The 18,705-nt window shown below is 53.6% G+C and overlaps 5 protein-coding genes across 5 annotated transcripts; 2 read left to right on the forward strand and 3 right to left on the reverse strand.

The window, feature by feature from the left end:
* Nucleotides 1–326: 326 nt before the first annotated feature.
* On the reverse strand, nt 327–3,109 carry J4E84_004561 (uncharacterized protein; the record flags this gene model as incomplete). The annotated part of the gene is made up of 3 exons (XM_049387164.1): nt 327–2,486; nt 2,540–3,028; nt 3,086–3,109. 3 exons carry the CDS (start codon nt 3,107–3,109, stop codon nt 327–329), a joined length of 2,673 nt encoding a protein of 890 aa, XP_049244937.1.
* A 635-nt stretch (nt 3,110–3,744) lies between these two features.
* Nucleotides 3,745–5,796, reverse strand: BBP1 (Branchpoint-bridging protein; the record flags this gene model as incomplete). The annotated part of the gene is made up of 5 exons (XM_049387165.1): nt 3,745–4,650; nt 4,701–4,924; nt 5,118–5,335; nt 5,381–5,588; nt 5,643–5,796. The coding sequence occupies 5 exons, from the start codon at nt 5,794–5,796 to the stop codon at nt 3,745–3,747; spliced, it is 1,710 nt and encodes a 569-aa protein (XP_049244938.1).
* A 975-nt stretch (nt 5,797–6,771) lies between these two features.
* J4E84_004563 (uncharacterized protein) lies at nt 6,772–8,710 on the forward strand (the record flags this gene model as incomplete). The annotated part of the gene is made up of 5 exons (XM_049387166.1): nt 6,772–6,854; nt 7,293–7,350; nt 7,401–7,626; nt 8,131–8,277; nt 8,463–8,710. 5 exons carry the CDS (start codon nt 6,772–6,774, stop codon nt 8,708–8,710), a joined length of 762 nt encoding a protein of 253 aa, XP_049244939.1.
* A 5,134-nt stretch (nt 8,711–13,844) lies between these two features.
* On the forward strand, nt 13,845–16,235 carry J4E84_004564 (uncharacterized protein; the record flags this gene model as incomplete). The annotated part of the gene is made up of 4 exons (XM_049387167.1): nt 13,845–14,082; nt 14,223–15,339; nt 15,428–16,043; nt 16,095–16,235. The coding sequence occupies 4 exons, from the start codon at nt 13,845–13,847 to the stop codon at nt 16,233–16,235; spliced, it is 2,112 nt and encodes a 703-aa protein (XP_049244940.1).
* A 916-nt stretch (nt 16,236–17,151) lies between these two features.
* On the reverse strand, nt 17,152–18,135 carry J4E84_004565 (uncharacterized protein; the record flags this gene model as incomplete). Its single annotated transcript, XM_049387168.1, has 1 exon — nt 17,152–18,135. The coding sequence occupies one exon, from the start codon at nt 18,133–18,135 to the stop codon at nt 17,152–17,154; it is 984 nt and encodes a 327-aa protein (XP_049244941.1).
* Nucleotides 18,136–18,705: the final 570 nt, after the last annotated feature.

Raw genomic sequence — 18,705 nt, forward strand, 5'->3', positions numbered from 1 at the left:
ACTGATGGCCACGGTTTGTATAGGAAGTGACATACGCGTGCGGTTGCTACGGAAGGTGCTCATTGTTTCCAGTGTCGGACCCAATAATGCGCATCGCTCCACCAAGTCCACACATCATCACAAGACTCAATTGCACGCATTCCTGCTACATCATCCGCGAAAAATCACTAGCCTAGCCGATCCACGAAGAGAAGAAGTGAGGTGATTTGGGGTATCATTCGTTACATTCATCGTGTTTCCACATTATGGTGTCTCATCAACCCTTTATCATGGTCCCAGACTTTGTAGGAATAGTCAGCTTACTGATTGTCCAACACCACAAATCATCATTGCATCTCCATCTCAACCTCTTTCTTCGCCGCCACCGCCTGACTAGGCTTTTGTCGACTTCTACTCCTGTTCTCTGCTTTCTTTTCCACAATGTCCGCTCCCAGTCCCAAATCGACAGCCTGGTGCGACGCGGACTCAGTGGGCTGTTCGGTTTTCACTCCGGAGCTCGCCTTCTCGTTGTCTTGTCTAGGCTCTTCCGGCTTCTCGTCGATCGTGTCCTGAGTGACATCTTGTGCTGGTCGTTCCGTGTCCATATCGGCGCTCAGGTCCGAGCTTGGCTTCACAACGTCTCGTGCGACGTCTTCGCTTGGTCTACCGCTTGCTGCAGCTGGGCTCGCTGCTCTGTTCCCGTTGCCAGTGAACCCCAACTTCTCGAAGCTTGCCATAACTCCTTGCCTTAGATCTTGTCCCAGAGCTGCTGCGGCATCGAGGGGTTTTGGTGTGTTCGATGCCATCGGAGAACGGTCACCGACGGCGTGTGTGGGTGGAGGATGAACGGTCGTACCGGCTCCAGTCGCTTCCTCCGCGGTTTCTGTACCCATTACAATCGGTTCTTGAACTATCGGCGTACTTGTGCCACTCCTGCCGGTACTGGCATTGCTAGTCTGTGGTGTGAGGGTCGGCGGCAATTGAGAACCAAAGCTATTCATTTCCTCATCAGTACGACCGAAACACTCAGCCCACCATCTTGCTTCTCCTTTCCGAGGGAAGATCATGCGCTCCTTGCCGCGAACAGCATCATCGATCTCAGGTTCGTACTTTGGATTCATGAACTCTTGCTTCCGGCACAGGAAGTAGTCCCACACACTCCTTGTTCGCTCCTTAGCCCTGGTATCTATGCGTTCCTTCTCATTGTCAAAGAGGAACGTTCCGTACTGACAAGAATAAAGATGGTAAAGCAAGCGCCTCAAGAAGCGCTCGCTGAATTCGAATCGGGTGGGGTGTTGGTAATGCAATTGGTATACGCAGTCGAGGAATTGATGAAAGACTGGTGACAGCTCGTTCACCTTGGTGATGCGATGCTCTTCTGCAGCTCCGATCTGGGCCGGCTTAGCTGAAGTAGGTTCTGCAACATCTGTGCCGTTTTCCGGTACATTCGTCTCTGGCAGCTGGTTAAGAGACTCGTTCGACTCGTTGTGTCGATTGAACAGACCCCGCGCGCCACGGAGAGCATTCTCAAAGGGGTTGCTACCTCCCGTGCCATCGCTCTTGCGCTCAATCTTCTCGTTTTCTATAGTGAACCACTTTTCGTGACTTAAGAAACCCGATCGGTGTCGGAACATGTGTCCAAACGACAACCAGTCTTTCTCAACAAGGACAATAAAGCCTTCTAATGTCCGGTAGTATGGATCTAGCAGGATCTGGCTGAGTGCACTGAGCTGGCTCGTACGATCCCAGCCATCAGAACAGTGGATAAGGACGTGGGAGTGCATGATCCCGACCGTTCGGGCTATCAGCGCAGTCCCGTCCAGTATGTTGGCAATATGCTTGATCCAGTTGCTCTTTGCCAGAAGCTGTCGATTGGGAGGGAAAGGCACTAGATCGGACTCTTTTAGCGCTTCGATGACTGTATCAAGCGACTTTCGCATGACGTGGATGTTGTCGATTCCGAGGTAGGCTTTTTCCGCACCAGGATAATAATCCATCTTCTCCGAGCCAAGTCCAACAGCTTGCATCGCATAGGCATTGACTGTAGGTCTGGCATCGACAATGAGGTTACGCTGCTGGGCTCCGTATACTTTTGGTGCGTCCGGGTCTGTCTCCGAAGACGCCGTCAGATCGTCTGCGGTGGTCCTGCCGGTGTTCGCATTCTCGTCCACTGTCCCGACAAAAGAGCTATTAGCACTAGAATCATTCAGGTTCACAACGCTGGTGTCGGGAGTGAGTTCTGTAGAGTTTGAAGAAGAGGCATTCGCAGGTTTCCACCCACGGTTAGTAGCCCAGATGGCTGCGACAAGCCGCTCGTCTTGAGGGTTCCGATTCCCGCGCAGGCCCGGTGTGGGCTGTGAGCTTCTGGTTATAGAGCAGTTGTTGATGGGATGTCGGTAGACGAGGGCTGGTATGCGTTGTCGCGAGCGGTATTCACCGGCGTATCTGAGAACGCTGTCTGAGACGTTGGTGGGAACGACGAGGAGGGCGGGATATGTCGGCGCGTACTGTTCCACTCGTCAAGACCTGTGTTTGACCTTACATGTCACATCTAATGTACCTTATATTCCACGTTGACTTCAGAGATCCGCCAGCCCTTCTCCGTATCCTTGGGGCTGATGCCCAGTCGCTTCCACTCGCGGCGGGCGTCGTAAATCTCCCAACCATTTTGCTGATCTTCCGGCGGTTTTGGCTGGTAGCTAAAGGCTAGTAGCTTGTCCAGTCTACCAATCTTGCACGAGAGTGCCCGTATGCTATCGTACACGTCACGCGCCTTCTTCTCGTTGGGGAAGAAAAAGGCAAAGAAGGTAAAGTCGCGACATCGTATGCGGATCGAGGGCTCCTGGCGCAGGATGGGTGGGCACGGTTTGAGGGAACAATAGTTGATCATAGGATACGTTATCCATACTTCTTTCTGTCGCGGTGGTTTCGCGTCGGCAGGAGCGTCGGCAGGCGGGCTGGGGAGGTAGCTGAAGACGAGATGGTGGGGCATAAGATGCAGCGTGCCGTCGAAGCGCGTGCCTCTACGGAGGAGGTAGACGCCTTCCACCTAGGAGTAGTATCAGCGAGGCTTCGAGGAACCTGTAGAGCTCGCATCGACTCGTACCTTGCTCACGCGTATCCGCTCCATAACGACTGTAGGGTGGGTGAGAGTGAGTGCGGGCGGCCCAGAGCGGGGTCGCAAGTCGCTAAGAAAATGGAGAAGCACGCAAGGCAAGCATCTAGAGAGAAGGATACAGGCAAATGAGAGGGTCGAGTAGTCGAGCGCGCATCGTCAACATGAGCTTGTCTGCATGTGCCCGCCCTGTCACGCTCATGCCTGGTCCCGCCGCTTGTCCTAGCACCGCCTTGGCGAACAACGTCATCTACATCGCCAGTCACTTCTACGTTCCCTTGGAAATTAAAAACTGCTACAGGGAAATCACTGGCTACTTTTCACACATGAAGCCGAAGAGGGGATGCATTCAACAAGATGCTAAGTAAGACCTCGCTTTTTCATGTACAGAGTATATCTAGCACCTAGGTATCCAAGCACAAAGTGCGAGAAGCTACATACTTACTAGACCTCGTCCGTGAGCTTACCTGTGCCATATACCAGCGGCTCTCTGCTCGAGTTAGATGTACAGAACTCCCAAAGACCACCATCTGCGCTTTCAAGACAAGAATATTGCTACAGCTGTTAATGGCTAGATACCAGTTGGCATAGACACGAAAACTGGCTATGCACAATCCGGAATCTGCGCGATCGCTGCATCATGTGTCCATCTAAGCCGGAGGTGGTGGCGGTGGTGGGGGAGCGTCGCTAGGTGGGGGAGGAGGAGGCGCCTCGCCCGGAGGAGGAGGTGGAGGCACAGATCCAGACGGCGGCGGGGGAGGCGGAGGAGGGCTGCCAGCACCACCATAGCTCTGGAAGAGAGGACCCAGTCCAGGAGGAGGACCAGAGGGAGGAGGAGGAGCGCCATAGCCAGGGGCACCGTATGCACCAGGAGCGCCCATGCCAGCGTTCTGGTCGTAACCATAACCACCGTATCCGTAACCAGCACCCGCAGGCGCAGTGGGAGTAGCAGAAGCCCAAGGAGCCGCACCGTTGCCAGCACCGTAGCCTTGGTCGTAAGACTGACCACCACGGCCGCCACCACCAGCCCAGGGGGGAGGAGCAGCAGAGTTGCTGTCGCCGCGACCACGGTCATCACCATCGTTGCGCGCCCAGGGTGCAGAGCCACCAGTAGGACCACGCTCCCAGGGCTTGACGGCACGCTCGCCTCCACCGTAGCTGTCTCCACCAGCAGCACCGTTGCCGTTGTACTCGATCGCCGCACGAGGCTGTCCAGGAGCACCTCCCATCTCGGCCATGAAAGCGTCGAGCTCGTTCTCCGGAGCAGCGATACGAGCTGGCTGACCGCGGTCGGGGAAACGGTTGTCGTTGCGCCAGGGCTGTCCAACTTTGCGGTCGGGACAATCGCGAGCCATGTGACCAGCTTGACCACAGACGCGGCAGATGATGCTGGCCGTGAAGTTCTGTTTCTGCGGGCAGTCGTACTTGCGATGACCAATCTCACCGCAGTTCTGGCAGGCTTGGTTCTCGTCGTCGCGGAGGGTACCGTTGAGGGCGGCAAGTTCACGAAGTTGGTTGCGCTTGAGTTCGTTCTGGCCTTCGGGGATGGAAGCAGCCTATAAGTGTTAGTACGTGTACATGAATTGGGAACAGAGTGGTGACCTACAGTCTCGATGACGTTGTGGATAAGCTTCTTCGCCTTGTTGACCTTCTCCTCGGTGTCGGCCATGATCAAGCAGTGAAGATCCTCCTCCTGGTTGCTGGTATGAGCTGCGTCAGAACGGCCTTTACCCTCCTTAACGGAGCCTTTGCCACGGATCGCAATCTTTGCCTGGGATTCGGTCTCCATCTTCTTGAGGGTGTTTCCACGGGGGCCAATGAGTAGACCAACTGTTAGTGCAAAAAGCTGTGGTTAGTGTATGATCAAAAATGTGTGAGCAAAAGGGTTAGGGTTAGTGACATAGCTGTACTGCAGTTGCCACTAGATGCACGTAAGCATCCAGCAGTCTGAGCAGGCTGGTCAAGACAAAGGCTGGGGTAAAACAAAACAGGGGGAGGGGAGTTAGAGGGGTTAGTTCCGTACTGAAGTTAATCTCCGGGTAGTCATTGACCGGAACGTAGACTTTCTCCTGTGTCTTAGTAGGCCGCCTGTAATCGGCAGGTGGGTGGTAGTTAGGAAGCGTCTTCATCGCCTTCTCAACGAGCTTGTGGCGCTCGTCTTCGAGGCGCTTGCGGTAGCGGAACTCGCGAGTGTTGACACGGCGACCGAAGTTGTCGTACTGGGGAGGCGGCGATGGGGACCTGTTCTGTTAGCATCTCCAACGTTTGAGGAGGGAAGCCACGTACCTGTCACCATCGGCTGGGACCACGTCGTTGATCTTGAGCTTCTGGGTAATCTCCTCAATGCGCAGATGCAGCGTATACGCGTCAAGCTGCTCAGTAGTCATGGCGGCATAGATGGCAGTCGGTAAGCCCATCAAGCCAGCAGCCTTGTTCTCGCTCGCGTCACCCCATCGGTTGCGCTTCTTGCGCTGTCGCGGACCGTCGGCAGAGTCTGCAGCTTGGCTGTTAGCAGATGAGTAGGAGTGCGTGGGAAGACTCGACTTACTGCGCTCAGGACTGCGGCCGCGCTTCAACTCAGACAAGCCTTCGGCGGGCGCTGATGGGTTGTAGCCGCCATCATCGTCGCCTCCACCGAAACGACGGCGAGTACCTAGAGGTATGTTATTAGAACCGGTGATGCCCTGGTTGCGCCACGACATGTTTGCTGTTGACGAGAGGTTGTGGTTGCGATGGAGGTGTAGTTGGTGAGAAAGTGGAGGCTGTCGCGACGAGGCAAAGGTTCAGGCTAGTAGGGAGCACGCTTGGCCGCTTTAGGCTGCAGTCTGCTGCCCTGCAGATCACGTGCAAGCCGCTGCGCAAATCTCACGATTACATTCACATATTCGCGTAGTTCGTCGCCTGATATCACTATGTAAGCTCTTTATGATGCGCCTGTCCCTAGGTCATCGTATCAGCATATCCGAGGCCCCGCGTTGAGTACGATCTTGGCCCATTCTGGAGCCTGCGGGTATCTCAACATCAACCTGATGCGCGTGCAGTACAACCAGACTGTACAGCGCTTCGTCAGTAATACTAGGGAAGCTACCGCCGTAAGCGTTTATCGGCAACTTTCCATTTTGCCGTGTCGAAGACTCACTTGCCGAAACCTTTGGGGCTGCTTCTGTTCTCCGCTTTGCTTAACAAACGTTCCTTCTGTACCTAATGTTTTCAGCTGCTACCACATTTGAATCTATGGTTTATTCGACGAAATGCTGGCCTCTACATAGTCCTCACCAGCTTCTGTACCTCTACAAGGGACACATTTGATGGCCGAGTTACGAGTGCTGGGGCTGTCGTTGCTCTTGGATGATGCAGGCTTTGGCAGTCGCTTCTGAGCAATGAGCTTGCTGAACTAGCTGTTCCTTGACACCAAGGCTCTTGACCACAGTAGCTAAAGCATAAGATTCGGATTCTTGAATCGCTTACGAATCGCCGCAGTTTTCGCCGTCGGCACTATTAACAAAGCATGAAGGCTGGTTTCGCCCGAAGCTGCCCCTCATTACACCCCACTTTCATCATCGCAGCTGTCTGATCACAAAGCTCCACTACGTCAGTTCTCAAGCTATATAGCTACGAACTACAGCGATTCTTTGCTTGTTTCTGTGTCGACTTACAGCTACCGATCCATCGCAAAAATGTCTCAGCAATCGGACATCAACCTGTACACCACCCAGACGCCTAATGGCATCAAGGTCTCCATCACTTTGGAGGAACTAGGGTACGTATCTTTCTGACCATGTAAGACGTCTCCTACAATCTCGGGGATATTCCTTGGGGAAACCTAGCAGTACATGTTTCTATTTCCATCTCTTCCGCTGTCAAGGCTCTTGTCATTGCACGAGTGCGAGAGAAAGGGACAGCAACCTCGGTGTTTCCGAGAAGCTCGAAGCAAACGAAAAACAAGCTAAGCGATGTATTCGACCTACATGAAGTACCTTGGGGTATAGTCAGCAGCATCTGCGCATCGGAAAGTGTCTATTGCGATAGTTCACTTTCGTGCCAGACCTTCGGATGCCTCTGGATATTGCCCTTGGATAGCCATTGCCGAATAACGTACATTTGCGAAGCGCTACATCGTTTTACTCATAATCCACAATGGTTATAGAAAAAAGGATATTATGCACTCAAGGTTAGCTCAACTTGCTGATATCCCCAGTCTCCCTTACAAAGTCCACAAGATCGACATCTCCAAGAACACACAAAAGGAAGAATGGGTCAGCCTTATATTCCCTTTTCGCATCAATGCCATGCTAACGGTAGATAGTTCCTGAAGATGAACCCCAATGGGCGAATCCCAACACTGACCGACACCTTCACCGACGGCGAGACTATCAACCTCTTCGAATCCGGAAGCATCATGGAGTACCTTGTCGATCGCTACGACTCAGATCACAAGATCAGCTTTCCCAAGGGAACACGAGACTGGTATGCCATGAAAAATTGGCTTTACTTTCAGAACGCCGGCGTTGGTCCGATGCAGGGTCAAGCTAGTAAGTATGACTTTTCCTATGCTTTTTCTTTCTGGCCTTTGCTTTTTCACGGCAGTCCCGAGATCATGTGGACTTGTCACCCGCTGCAACAACGGTTCGTTACCGCTCTCAAGGTGGTGTCGTCATTCAATACCATACTTGGAGCGGCAATGAGATGTTGTTATGTATAGTAAGATGGGCGCAGCATGGCTTGATCGCCGAGTTCATCGTCTTGGCTTTGGTACTCAGGTTCCATCGACCCAGATGACCGTATCGAATCAGTCTTCTCATAGTAAGCGAGGAAAGCCTCACGAGACAGCATTACCGCTCGAGCGGCTGTACTGTAGATCTTGGTTCCGATGTGGGGGTCGGTTCCGATGTGGAGGTATTTTCAGAAGCCATTGGAGGCACAGTCACCCTGGTGGCGCAGATTACTGCTTCTTTGGCTTCAGACTGCTTCACAATACTGCAATGGAGCCGAGACGTACCATGTCAGCTGGGATATCAGGTTAACGTGGACTGCAGACCATTTCACACGATATGCCCCTGAGCACATTGAGTACGGTGTCAACCGATACCAGAACGAGACACGTCGTCTGTACTCAGTCCTTGACAAGCATCTTGCTTCAGATAACAGGCCGTATCTGTGTGGCGAGAAATGTACAATTGCCGGTAAGCACTCCCCTCAAATGTACTGAGCGGTGAGCTCGACATCTACATCCGTAGATGATGGCACCATCTATGGAAGCATCTATGATCTATCCGAAACTTCGTCAAAACCCACATCTCCTACCCAACATTCACAAGCAGCTGGTTACTCCAGCATACCCATGATGATATGTGCTGATACATGCTAGATATTTCGCACTATGGCTGGGTGGCGTCCGCAGGCTGGGCTGGGGTTGATATCGACGAATTTCCTTCCCTAAAGGCCTGGGAAGAGCGCATGACATCCCGACCCGGTGTTGAAAAGGGTCGTCATGTCCCGGACCCTCACACGATCAAAGAGCTCCTCGCAGACAAGAACAAGATGGAGGAGTACGCTGCCAAGAGCCGCAAATGGATCCAGGGCGGCATGAAGCAGGATGCTGAGAAGCAAAAGTAAGTTATTTTTGCATATTCCAAATGACTACAGACGACGTCTCGTCATAGTGAAGGTCCTTGGGCATGAAGGTGCTTCATGTGAGAGAGGAGCGGACAAGCAACCTTGAAACCCTTGATCTGTAGCCAATCGCATCCAAGGATTCTGGGTGCTTGACCAATCGGATCAAGTCAAATTAGAGTCTACCTAGTAGCGCACCACGAACCCGAATCCGAACTTTGTTACAATTGTCCTAGACGGCGCACACTTTCACGCCAACTAACACCCTCAAGTTCCAGACTATAAACAACATTGCGCCACCATCGCATCACTGCAGGTACCATCTACGAAACGCCAAACAAGTCAGGGTAGACCTGCACCATTCCCACTGCTCGTTCGTGAATATGACCCACTTGGAACTTTTACATCTTGGCATTTTCTCGCGTGAGCTCGGGTGAGTTTCAAGACCATTCATCATTTTACTTAGTCACAGAACGACACCATAACTCTAAGCCTAAAAGGTAAAGTCTATGCGGCCTGCCAAGAATGTCAACAAAGTAGGGAATATCCAGGTTTGCAATCTTGGTTGCGTAATACTCAGTCATCAGGGGTGTAACTTAAGAAATGATGGATGGAAAGTGGCGGGCTCATCACGGTTGACGGGACATTACACTAGTACAATACTAGTGTCTGTTCGCGAGATCAGGCCCGTTGATCCCGTATCACACCGCGAACGCTCCGATTGCTGTCAAGTTGCACATTTGTTTGTCTGAAACGTTCGAGAAGGGTGTCCCAAGACTGTGTTGGAGCCCGGGAAACTGCCCGTACGGTGTCGGAGCTGAGGAACGCTTGCTTGCTCGCGATCGCAGAGCTGGGTAGCCTAGTGTCAAGCCGGCTGTCCCCAGAGTACGCTACCACCAAGTGCCGATGCAGCTGCACTCAGATACTTGAAAAACAAAAGGACCTAATGGCAGCTTGTGTGCTAACGCTCACCGTCAGTCTGGGCCCAACAGACAGATCTAGTGTCTGTTAATTGCCAGAGGGACCAAGCGTTTGTGACAGTGTCTGCCACGCGCATGGGCTGGTGCCTACCGCTCAGGTGGCTGGCAAGATCCGGACGGCATCGCCTGTTGCCGTGACGGTGGCCATGCGGTGACACCCGCTCGAAACTTGGAAACTCAGCCATGGACTCAGCCATCAAGCGAGGGATCAGAAATTGCCTCAGAAAGAACGCGCGCCTAGGCATGGTTGAATCTTACTCGTCTCAAAGACATCAGAGCTTCCTGTGTGCCGGGAGCATCAGCTCACCCGGCCTATCCGCGAATGGAAGGACATAACCACGGGTACGGAACACGTCGCCTCCCGGTATCATTCCACAAGGGCTCGAAGAAGGATCAGTCGTGTTCCCAGAGCAAGTGCGAGGGCTGCTGACTGGTTTGATGAAGGGCGAACACGCAGTGTTTATCACTTCAGGGGAGCATGTATATCGCCCCGGGTTTGTGCAGAGCACCTGCATCTCACCCATAGTGGTGCCTGCACCTGTATCAGCAGGACGGACTATTTTGAGCCACCAACAGGCGTCGCCCCTTTCATCAGTTATTCCTCCATGCAGCATGCGTCAGACTTGCGTCCCGCAACACCATCAGTCCCTTCCCCAGTCCGATACTCTCCCCGCATTATTGCTCGATCAGCTGCAGGCTGCATGATCGCACGCTGCTCTGCGACGGCGGCAACGACGGTTAGGCTCGCTAGAATGAGCCGGTTAAGCCTCAAGGGTCTGAGGAAGCCTGATGCCCCAGCTGTGAGGTTTCGAGCCGTAGCTGTTATACTACGGCTATTTCGCCTCTGCCATAGCCGACGCGGTAGGCGGCGCCCCCGCAGAACTGTCACGGATCGATCTCAACGGTGAACATCGCACCTCCTAGAGTATAGTCGAGCGAAGCGGGTCATAAGATTTACAGGGCAGACAAGCATCGTCTTTGCGAAGCGGGTGGACCGTCCGTTCAGCCGACGCTGTCAGTTCCCCAGGTTTGGTGTAGGCCACGTTCCCGGCTTCACTGGTTGGAAAATCTGGGGTACATGACAGAGGCAGGTCCTGCTGCATGCCATAGTACCTAACTAGCGAGTCTGAGTTCCAGCTCATATTGCTCAGGAGTATATAGTCTGGGGATGGTCATAGTGAACTCAACTGCGCTTGATCACGAGTGTCCTGGTGTTGAATCCTTGATCTAGCAGTAAGTACAGTATGCACTGAACACGTCTCCCGCCAAATTGAACAACCTCTGTGTGTGGCTGGAATAATGTCATTCCATATTACAGGAAAGGAGCAAAAGTTCAGCAAATACGTGCGGGGATCCGGTCTGTGAGTGGTGAATAAGCCAGGGCGAGTGAAGCGTCGCAAGCTGGCAACAAGCCTTGAGGCCTCGAACTGTCGAACTGCATGAGCAGACGCAGTCGCCAAACTGCAATCCAAACCCATCTTTTGTGGGGAAACATGGCTTTCAATAGATTATGATCCGGACAATTGCGTTCATGAGTATAATGTGAGTGGGATCCTGCATCAGCTTGACTCTTACAGAGATAGGAAGGCCAAAGCTGTATGGTCACACGTCTCGGGGCTTGACACAAAGAGGATGAGCTTTGGCGCCTGTCTGCAGGCGAGAGGACCCAGAAGGCACAGATTGGTCATCTTGTCGAAGCCAGAGTGAAGGGGTCCTGCCCTTATGCATGTTCATTGTGCGGGTCCTCGCACTGGAACTTGCAGATGTATTGCGGGCCCCCCTCGTGGTCGCAACGCGCAGCCTCTCAGAATGAAGCAATCTTACTGTCTACCTGTAGGGCCGGAGAAGTCAACACTTCAGTGGTGGTGCAGCATCTAGTATTCTGCGAGGCTGCAAGCTAGTTCAACGGCCCGGCAGGCGCTGCCCTCGTCTTGGTGTGGATCAAACTCTCAGTATGTGACGACAAAATTGGACAGAATTATGAAGATCGTTGGCACGGAGCCAGGGAGCAGTGCCATCCCTTTCCATCGGCCAACAGTTTCAGCTGAGGAGAGTTTTGTTCAACGGATGGCGCCCACGTGGGTCTGAAGACCCAGCTGCAAGATTCTGACGAACTGGTCAAGACACCCGAGGAGGCTTCCAAGTTTGAGTCTTCGAGAACTTGCCGTGTAGCGCGTACCTGAGATAAGCGCAGGATGCCTGGATAGTCTCCGTTCGATGAAGTTATAAGCGGATCCAATGTTGGACTTTTGGTTCCAGATCTATTACGGCCAGTTCGTTAGTCGTTGGACCGTTCGCGTTGTTGGTGTGCTGGCAGAAGGATTATACGGCCAGTTCGCGGTGTTCCGCATATAGACGAAAAACGGTGACGTTGGGCCGACCACATATCGGAGGTGGATTTGCAGGCACTACAACGTCGCTTAGAGGCCCTAGGACTGCTCGGCTTCTCCTGCATGGCGGGGACCGCGAAGCCACATAACAAAGTTTGGCCAAAATCCACCGACACACCTAGCTCACGCTTCAACCAACGTAGCTGTCGCGGTGTGCGCTCGAATACTCGTGTTAGCAGCCCGGCGACGCTCAGTACTAATGACTCCTTTGTGGATACTGAAATATAAGCTTGTCCGCGGGTCGAGACTCACGCACGCTCCTTCAAGGGAGTGGGACCGGGTGTGGATATCATTGGGCGTAGCGCAAAGGTCGTGCCATGCCTTCACGAGAAGATCGTTGTCGGTATCAGGTATCGGGTTTCAGATGCCATGGCAGCGTGCATATTTTTGACGTTCTGACGTCTGGTCCTTGACGGGCAAGGGCACGCCAATGATGTCCAGGTACCATGAAACGGGACGGAAGCCGTTTCAGCAGATGAGGGCATTCCAAACCAGCAGCGCTCCCAATGTGGCGCGCCAAATATCGGCGAAGGGGGGCTATAGCGGGCGCGTTAAGATGATACCTCCGACACGCATGTTGCGCAAGAGCTTCGGGGTCTTATTCATGGTCAGGCGCTACAAGCCACAACCTGGAGAAAGTGCCAGGAGGTATTGGTAGTGGGCGCAGGCAAGGATTGGCGGGAAGCTGACGTGCGGTGTGAACTTCGAAGAAGCGGGGCTCTCTGCGGTTCGCTCCTAGCGCCGACGCTGCGCAGCACATCTCCCACCGGCTAATTTGTATTTAGCCATGCTCGAATCATGCGGTAGGATTTTCTGACCCTTGCTACGGTCCCCTGCTACGGTGTTCCTGACCCTTGCCACGTCTTGCCCCAGAGCCTGGTTGCCGTAGCCAATGGGTCGTAGCTTTCATACATCCATGAATGCTCGAATTAAACATTGCGTCTTCTGATATTGCTCTCCAGTTGATCTCGCTTCTCGAAGCCCGCGTGGACGCATGGAATCTTCAAGCCACAGATCGTCACACTGACCCTTGGAATCGTCTTTGCAGCTTAGGACATTTCACAGTCGGGGTGTACCCTCGGCACCCAAAGCTTTGTCGGAGGCCCACATATGCTCCCCAAGTATCGCATGACCCGTGGTCGTCCCCAGATTTCCGGCAACCGACTCCTTCGTCCTCAAGCACTCCCGCGACGTCACCCGCGTGCACAAACTGCCGTTCCCTCGCAAATCGCTGCTCTCGAATTGAGTCGCCACATTGGAACAAAGTAGTACGTCGGCCGTGTTTGGTGGGGGCCGTCTGATGCTGATCTTATGTAGGGACAACGGCGGCCGGTTGAAGTCATAGTCGTCATCCCAACTTACAGACGCAACCATGGAGACCACAACAGCAGAGACACCCAAGCTTGAACGTCGTGGCTCGGCACCCGTGAAGCGAAGAGTGAGCCGAGCATGCGATCATTGCCATCGAATGAGAACAAGATGCAACGGCCAAGCTCCGTGTTCGCGCTGCATAGAGCTTGAGTACGTCTGCCAGTACAACCGCGAAAAGAAACGACGCGGAAAAGTAAGCACCTCCAACGATCAACAGCCTTGTCCCTCAACGTGAAGCATTCGGTATCGCGTGTACATCGCGCATTTGAAGTGCATCGAGTAGCTAACGAGTCGCAGGTCCCGAGGCACATCCAGAAGCAGCGAGAAGAGGCAGCTGCCAGTGGTAGTCCGCAAACCCCCAATGGAATTTCGAGCTATTACGAGAGGCCTGGCGTAATGGCAGAGATGGACGAAGATGTTTGGTCGCAGTCTGAAGCAACACCAGTTGTACAACATTTCCCAGCCGGCAAAGGTGGTCTGCCTGCAGGTGACTGGCAAGCTCTGAACCCTGGCACGACATTCGATCCACCTGTCAACCACATGATGATCGACCCATTGCTTCTTGGTTCTGGTGCTGCGTACCCGGCAATGCATGCCGAGATGCCTCGCGAAGAGCTGATGTACGCCATGAACGGTACGTACGATGGCCGAGCTCGGAGTGCTTCACAAAACTCCCAGTCTGTGTACATGTCTCGTTTGTCTCGTATGTTACTCGAAACCCTCCCAGCGTATCTGCGATACGTGGTATATTAGCAGCGCCGCTGACAGTCACAGGCATGCACCTTATTCCTGGTCCTAATGGTACACCGGTTTCGATCCCTCCTGAGTACGCCAACATGACGTATCCAATGCAGTACCAAGCAACAGGAAGACAATCGTCTCCACACAGCTATGGTTCTGTAGACACCGGATCACCGCAGTCTGGAGTGAGCGCGAACTCCTCCCAGAACGGCGCCGCCATCGCCGCTTGCAGATACCCTGTTTTGGGGCCACTACTACCCCACCTTGGACCGATACTCAATGTCACCACCGCATGCGATCTCCTCGAATTTTACTTTCAAAGTTCATCGTCGGTATTCATGGAACCGGTCTCGCCGTACATTCTCGGATCCGTTTTCAGGAAGCGAAGTTTCCTCCGACAACACAAGCCCAGGAAATGCAGCCCCGCTCTGTTATCAAGCATGCTATGGGTCGCTGCCCAGACGAGTGAGGCGAGCTATCTGACATCTTCGCCGTCAGCCAGAGCTATCATCAGCCAAAAGCTGTGGAAGCTCACAGTAGATCTGCTCAAGCCTCTTGTCCACTCTCCATCTTCTCACGGTTTCGCTCCTGGACCTGGCTTGACATCTGCCGCACACGACGCTTTCGGAGTTGACCGAGCTATAGGACGATACGATGGAAGACCCGACGGAGCAATGCCACCCACCAGCACCCTGGATGACGTCGCTACGTACATCAACCTCGGAGTCGTGACGTCCGCGAGCGAATACAAAGCGGCTTCTTTGCGGTGGTGGAACGCGGCATGGTCGCTGGCTCGAGAACTAAAATTAGGGCGAGAACTGCCACAAGGACCCGTGAAAGAGCGAGAGACAGCTGCAACAGAGAAGGAGATTGAGGCGGGTATGCCAGAAGGCGCCAGCGCGCAGGCACCCGTGGGCACACCATCCGCAGCAATCGTGGAAGAGATGAAGGAAGAAAGGCGCCGACTGTGGTGGTTGCTTTACATGGTTGACCGGCACCTTGGCCTCTGCTACAACCGACCATTGGCGATGCTCGACAACGAATGCGAGGACTTGTTCCAGCCGGTTCCTGACACCCTCTGGCAGGCGGGCGAGTTCTACACTGGCCACCCTGGGTCACGGAAACGGGGACTCAATTTTGAGTGCACATCGTACGTATGCACCGCGGCCGAAAGATGCTCTAGCCGGAGTTTCTTTGGCACACGACGATGAGTCTGAACACGAGGCTAACTTTTACAGGCATGACATTTTCGGTTTCTTCCTGCCCTTAATGACGATTCTCGGAGACATTGTAGATCTGAATGCACAGAAGAACCATCCAAGATTTGGTCAACGGACATCCTGGGAGCTCCACGAGGCAGAAATCACCCGCCAGTTAGAACGGTACGCGTACAGCATCGAGGACTTCAAGGCACAACATGGCTGCGGCTCGAATGAGGAAGCGCAGGCCAACAGCACCCCAGACCCGGTTCGGAGTGAGTGGATGCATCAGACGAGGAAAGTCGCGGCATATGCCACCCACATCATGCACGTGTTGCATATCCTGTTACACGGCAAATGGGATCCGGTGGCACTATTAGAGGACGACAACATGTGGATTTGCTCACAGTCCTTCCTTGCGGCGACTTCCAACGCGATATCCGCTGCACATGCGGTAGAAGTCATACTGGACGTTGATCCAGATCTGTCGTTTATGCCCTACTTGTTCGGCATGTATCTCCTGCAAGGAAGTCTGATCCTGCTCCTTCTAGCGGACAAGCTATCGACCGAGACCAATGACGGAGTTATTCGAGCGTGCGAAACCATTGTCCGGGCACACGAGGCGGCAGTTGTGACTCTCAACACCGAGTATCAGGTAAGCCGCATCACTCTGGTCTCTGGATGTGACAGCGCTAACGAGACACAGAGAAACTTCCGCAAAGTGATGATCTCGACATTAGCGCAAATAAAAGGCCACGGCCACGCCAGAGAGATGACGCCTGCGAAGCGGCGGGAAGTCCTATCCTTGTATCGCTGGACAAGTTTAGGAAATGGATTGGCCATATAAGTGAGCCGCAAATCATTCGAAGCAAGTTTGTGGGATTCGGCGTCTGGAGCGACTCGGACAAGCCTGCGGGCTGGATACCTGGCTGGAGCGTTGTACAACTATAATCTCTTTTTCGACGCGTGGTTATGAAGACACGTAAGCAGGCGCATGCGATCAGCTGCATGCAGCTGTGGATGGCGCTTTTTGAGCGATTAGCTGTGCTGCAATCAGGCCAGCGAACTGTAGATATTTTCCAAAGTGCCAATGTACACTCTACAGCTGTTAAGCTGGGGACGCACGTATGTGCCGTGTCACATTCACATGGCCAGAATCTTCGGCATTGGCCGAGGCTGAGCTCAACATGCGAGACAAAACGCCGGCTGTGATAGGTACCGCGACTACCGCTCGGGCAGAAAACCTTGGAATGGCAAAGGCGGCGAAACGTTGGTGTGCGATCTAGTTTTTGCGTCCGATATTTCGATCGCCATGGCAAGGATGTTGCGTCGCTAGTCGCTAGGGCAGCTAGGTTCCAGACGCGACCGGCTGTTGAAATGGCAGCAAGCAGCCGACCGGTGAGGCTGAGGGATGGTGACTGAAGGCAGGCAAAGGTGGCGCGAGGAAGTGTGTTGCTGTTCTACGATAGTGCATTGGGACTGCAAGGCAGGTGCGATAATTTCGCGCTAGCACGTGACGACGCAGCTAAGAAGGCGCAAGCTTGGAACCTCCAGGTGCAGTCAGCTAGGTTGGATTGCCCCACTCAAAAACGAGTTCCACGACGAGAACAACCAAAAAGGATATCTATTGTGGTACGGCTGTACATGATAACGGAAGCATCGTAAATGCAGACAGACGCTTTTGCCCCCCAATGTCAACAAGTATGGGCGGATAAAAGGCAGTGCAACTAACCATGAACGCAAGGAAACACAACTGAAAGCAACTATAACTTCTTCTCCACCTCCATAACTTCCTTGATGCCCTCTGCAACTGCATCGACTTTCTCTTGCGGAAGCCTCTTGAGTGGCCGGCGGGGGTATCCGCCGTAGCTGTAATACGACTGGAGTGCTGACTTGGTTCCCGGAATAGCTGCTTTTGTGAGAACCCAATCGCCTTTGCTGAGTACCTTCTGAAGTTCAATGGCTTCGTCATATTTGCCTTCCGCCCATAGGTTCCAGACCTTGACGCATGTCTTCGGCAGAACGTTCGCACCACCAGCGATGATTCCCGATCCGCCACTAGCAGCAGTCTGAGCTGTGAAGTCGGCCATGCCACCAAAGGCCATGTAGCCACTACCTTCGCTCTTCATTGTGCAGGCGTTGGTAGCAAGGGCGACACGGGTGAGTTTGCCAGTGTTACCGCATGTGAACTTGGTACCCACAATGTTTGGGTGCTTTCCAAGCTTGATGATGAGGTCGCTGTCCATATCGATGCCAGCAACAGCTCCCGGGTAGTTGTATAGAATGATTGGGAGTGGTGAGCCGTCTGCGACCTTGGTAAAGTACTCGTAAATGGCGTCTTCGTCGATGGCATAGCGGTAATAGCTGGGAGGGACAGTAAGAACGTACTCGCCACCCGCCGCCTCTGCTTCCTTGCAGAGCTCAATGGTAAGCTTGATGCCGTGTTCAGAAGCTCCGACAATGACCGGGACGTTTTGGTAGCCAGCCTCATCGAGGGCCTCACGGGTTGCTCGCGTGACAGCGGTCTTCTCAGCCCGTGACAGATGGACAGCCTCTCCGTTAGATCCCATGGTGACGAGACCAACAAGGCCAGCCTCGGCAAGTCGTACTGCGTGCTTCTTGATGGTAGGGATATCTAGCTCTTCGGTCTCGGGGTCAAAGAACGTCATGGTGGGCGAGTAAATGCCTGGCCGAAGAGGAGTACGCTCTTTGGAGTGGCCATTGGCCCCGTTTCCATTTGATGTCATGTTTGCGGTATGTATAATCAAGAAGAGTTGAGACTGGAAAAGAACAACGCAAGTAATATACGAGTACGGAAGTTTCGGGGGGGAGGAAGGGGCGAACAATAAAGATGATGCACACACGGGTTCGGTCAGCTTTAATATAGCAGCGAGATGGAGGTAATCGGCGCAAAGTAAGTCAGAGGAGCTAAGTTCGGCAGAGCTCACTTCCCATCCCACATGGACTGGCGTGTCTCAGTGGCTCTACCGTTCAAGATCTCGTCAAATGGTCCTGTTTGATTCGCCAAGGACCGCAACGGCGAGGGCTAGACTGGAGGTTGGGTGCAGGGCTGTGGGCCATCTGGCGAGTTCGGGACACCACTGGGCGAAATGCGGGACATTCTGCGGCCTTTTCTATGAGAGTGACTAAAGTCGGCGGTTGTCTGATGGGATAGAACTGCACCTGGGGCAGGGTTAGCTGTCGAACATAGTGGCACAGCACGGCTGTCGTGGACGGGGTGGCATTCTTCCACCAATAGCGGGTGGGCACGCGCGTGGGGGAAGCCAGTGTCGCTCTTTCCTTGGCCTCTGGGGAAC

Source organism: Alternaria hordeiaustralica (assembly GCF_023758085.1).
Source record: "Alternaria hordeiaustralica strain BMP 2776 chromosome Unknown scaffold_7, whole genome shotgun sequence".
Classification (NCBI taxonomy): domain Eukaryota; kingdom Fungi; phylum Ascomycota; class Dothideomycetes; order Pleosporales; family Pleosporaceae; genus Alternaria; species Alternaria hordeiaustralica.